We start from the raw sequence: 3,141 nt of genomic DNA, 5'->3' as shown, positions 1-3,141 counted from the left end.
GAGAATTAAAGATACCATGATTTAACTTACAGTTTTAAAAAGCTACTTAATTATAAAACCTTCCTGAAAGATCCCTGCATATATAAACCATGCAGTAATTAATAGCTAGAACAAATATTTTTAAATTTGCTCCTTAAAATAAATTTATTCTGTTCTGCATCTCTGCTCAAAATATAGTTTCATGTCCCATTAAAAATAACTCTTTTTCTGGAAAGAGGAACAGAAACCTCTCCAAAAAATTGATCCCAAAGTACATTTTACAAAACAAAGCCATTTATTCACTCTAATATTCTGCACACAGTATATGCTGATACCTTCAGTATCTCTAGGCTCAGACTACTTGCAATATTTTGCTGTAAGCCTGAATCTAATACAAGTGAGAGGCTGCTTTAATTTTTTTAAGGACCGGTTCCCCTAGCTACAAAGGCATTGAAGAGAGCCTGGAAGACACAATCTGTTGATGCTGCTCTTTATTGTCACAGGTACAAAGTTCTGATGTGGCAATGTTGCACATTCGGGTCATTGAACATTTACGTATCAGGAAGGACTTTTCAGTCTCTGAAATGGTTACAAATGTTTTTTATCAGAACATACTCAATATAAGCAGTCTGATCTCAGTGAAGTCCTACTGTTTTATTTTGGGTTAATAACGGTAAAGTCTTACCAACTGTTGATGGAGAAGCCATGGGGTTAATTTATATTCATGTTGGAAAAGCAAAGCAGTGCTCCCTCCCAGCTCTGACAGATCTGCGAGTCTCTTCCATAGCTGATTGTCAGGTTGTCCCGATCTGTAGCTTAGCACTGACAACAGCTCACAGTTTATTTGCAGCTTTGAAGCCTGGTCCTATGGTGTTTCTCTTCTGACAGGAGATGAATAAAGGTGTCACTGTGGGAGACTTTTATCCGGCTGCTATAAAAAGGACCTTCTTTACCTTCCCTTGAAAGATCCTCTAGTTCACTTCTGGAGCCTGCGGCTTTCCCCTCAGCAGAATTTAGTTCCATCAGCTCCAATTCATGTTTGGCAGCTGTTTCTAAAACTCTCTGTTTGTTGTAATACCTGACAAAGTTGTTAATGATGGGATGGATGGGGAGAGCGATCGCTATCACCCCACAAAGAAAACTGATGGCAGCATTCAGTTTTCCTAGTGTTGTTTTAGGGTAAATGTCTCCGTATCCAACTGTGGTCATGGTAATGATTGCCCACCAAAATGATTGAGGGATGCTTTTAAATAAAGTTTCGGGGTGACTTTGTTCCATGGTATAACCTAGGGCAGAAAAGACAAAGATTCCAACAGCTAAGTACATGAGGAGCAGCCCAAGCTCCTTAAAGCTGCGTTTCAGGGCATAGGTTAGGGTCTGGAGCCCTGAGGAATGCCGTGCAAGCTTGAAAATCCTTGCGATCCTCATGATGCGCAGTGCCTGGACAGCCTGCTGGACATTGCTCAGTTCCATCAGCTTGGCTCCCAGGTGGGTCAAGGTCAGGCTGACGTAGAAAGGAAGTATTGCTAGCACATCAACAATGTTCATGAAAGAAAGGGCAAAGTGGAGTTTGTTGGGAGAGGAGATCAGCCTCAGTACATACTCCATGGTAAACCAGCCTATGCAGGCGGTCTCGATGCTGTCCAGGGTCGGGTGCTCCATACGGTTCCCCTCTGCATCTACCACCTGCAAATCTGGGATGGTCCCCACACACATCACAACAGAGGAGATCAAAATAAACAGGAAGGACAGTACAGCAATCACTCTAGCTGGATAGGATGATTCTGGCTTCTCCAGAAATTTCCAGATGCATTTTTGACACTTTTTCCAGCGACTTTCTGAGGCATCTATTCCCAAGTCATCCAGAATGAGTTGCACCCTTCGGGCTATTTCTTCCAGTTCCTCCTTTTTTTCACTTAGGTGAGCTTTGCAGCAGTCATCCAAAAATTTCAGATCGACTTTCCAAAATTCCATTTCGTTCTTGAAACATATGGGGCATATTCCCTTCTTCATGTGAATTTCCCCAAAGTAGTACACGTCAATAATGCACTTGAAAGCATCTGGATCTCTGTCAAAGTAAAACTCTCTCTTTCCAGGATCATAGTCATCACAGAGGGAAAATATGCTATCATATCCCCCTGATAAACAATTGACCAGCTCTGCCAGCCGTGTTTCTGGGTACTGATTCAGGTTATCTCCGTAGAACACCTGCCTTACCCCACCGACATTGACTACAATCTCCATTTCTTCACTTTTTTCTGATCCATCAGTGTCCACATCTGGAAACCTAGAGTCACCTGCCATTTTATAATTGTATTGGATTTGGGCTGATTTTTTAGCCCGTTGTTTGGTTTCACAGCTTTGTGGTTTTAATCCCTCATGAAAGCAAATCAGCACTGAGCCAGCTCTGTTACAAATGTCACCAAACTGCCCTGGAGTCTTGGTGGGAAAGGTCACTGACAGAAACCTGTGGTCGGGAAAGCCTGGTGAGGAATGCAACAAGCTGCAGGGAAAAGACAAGTCATCGGGCTGCTGTGCCTGAAAGCAGGGTGTTAGAAAGCTCCAGCAGACTGGAAAGAGAAGAAACCATTTAATAAAACTCACCACTCTGTTCAGTGCTCGAGAGTCTTTTCAGGTCCCATTCTGTCTCTAAAAGTGATATCTATTCACAGCTTGGAAGTTCACGGCAGAGAAATAAATCCTGAGCTCTGATTAACGCACCGTGCAGTGAGTGGCAGTTCTCTGAGACACAGCCGGCGGGGTGAGCCCGCGGGAACTGCCGCGGCTTCTGCCTTCGGTTCCGCAGACTTCCCTAGAAAGCTGCTTTTGAATTTTGTTTCTCTTTCCGTTTTCTGTTTACTTTAAGGTCTTCCAGAGTTCATCTGCTGACTCTCGCACATAGTCAGACGGTGCAAACAGGCAGAGGAGAAACTTGTGCTTGTTTTCCCTTCGCTGTTTCCCGGCACAATAGGGAGCCTCGGCTGCCAGGAGTCCTTTCCAAACTCTACCCTCTCCTGGTGAAACGCAGCAAAGCACCAGATGCACGGAAAGCGCTTCTCGGATATTTATATGCCTGTCCAGTGGTACAATTATGTGTTTCTATACTGACAGGAACTTTAAGGAGTTTCTAAAACTTTTTTTTATCACATGCAAAGCTTAATC

The 3,141-nt window shown here is 43.5% G+C and overlaps 1 protein-coding gene across 1 annotated transcript; it reads right to left on the bottom strand.

Annotated features, from left to right (window-relative positions):
- Nucleotides 1-455: 455 nt before the first annotated feature.
- KCNF1 (potassium voltage-gated channel modifier subfamily F member 1) lies at nucleotides 456-2,925 on the bottom strand. The gene is made up of 2 exons (XM_053938377.1): nucleotides 2,584-2,925; nucleotides 456-2,482 (listed from the first exon to the last, which is right to left on the bottom strand). Exon 2 carries the CDS (start codon nucleotides 2,281-2,283, stop codon nucleotides 820-822), a length of 1,464 nt encoding a protein of 487 aa, XP_053794352.1. The 5' UTR covers nucleotides 2,284-2,482; nucleotides 2,584-2,925; the 3' UTR covers nucleotides 456-819.
- Between the last annotated feature and the right edge of the window lie 216 nt (nucleotides 2,926-3,141).

This window comes from Vidua chalybeata, chromosome 3 (assembly GCF_026979565.1).
Source record: "Vidua chalybeata isolate OUT-0048 chromosome 3, bVidCha1 merged haplotype, whole genome shotgun sequence".
NCBI lineage: Eukaryota > Metazoa > Chordata > Aves > Passeriformes > Viduidae > Vidua > Vidua chalybeata.
The sequence above is the reverse complement of the archived record's forward strand: the minus strand, read 5'-3'. Positions and strand labels throughout refer to the sequence as shown.

Coding starts and splice junctions, on each gene's coding strand:
- KCNF1 (XM_053938377.1), bottom strand. CDS start 2,283: ATGGCAGGTGACTCTAGGTTTCCAGATGTGGACACTGATGGATCAGAA.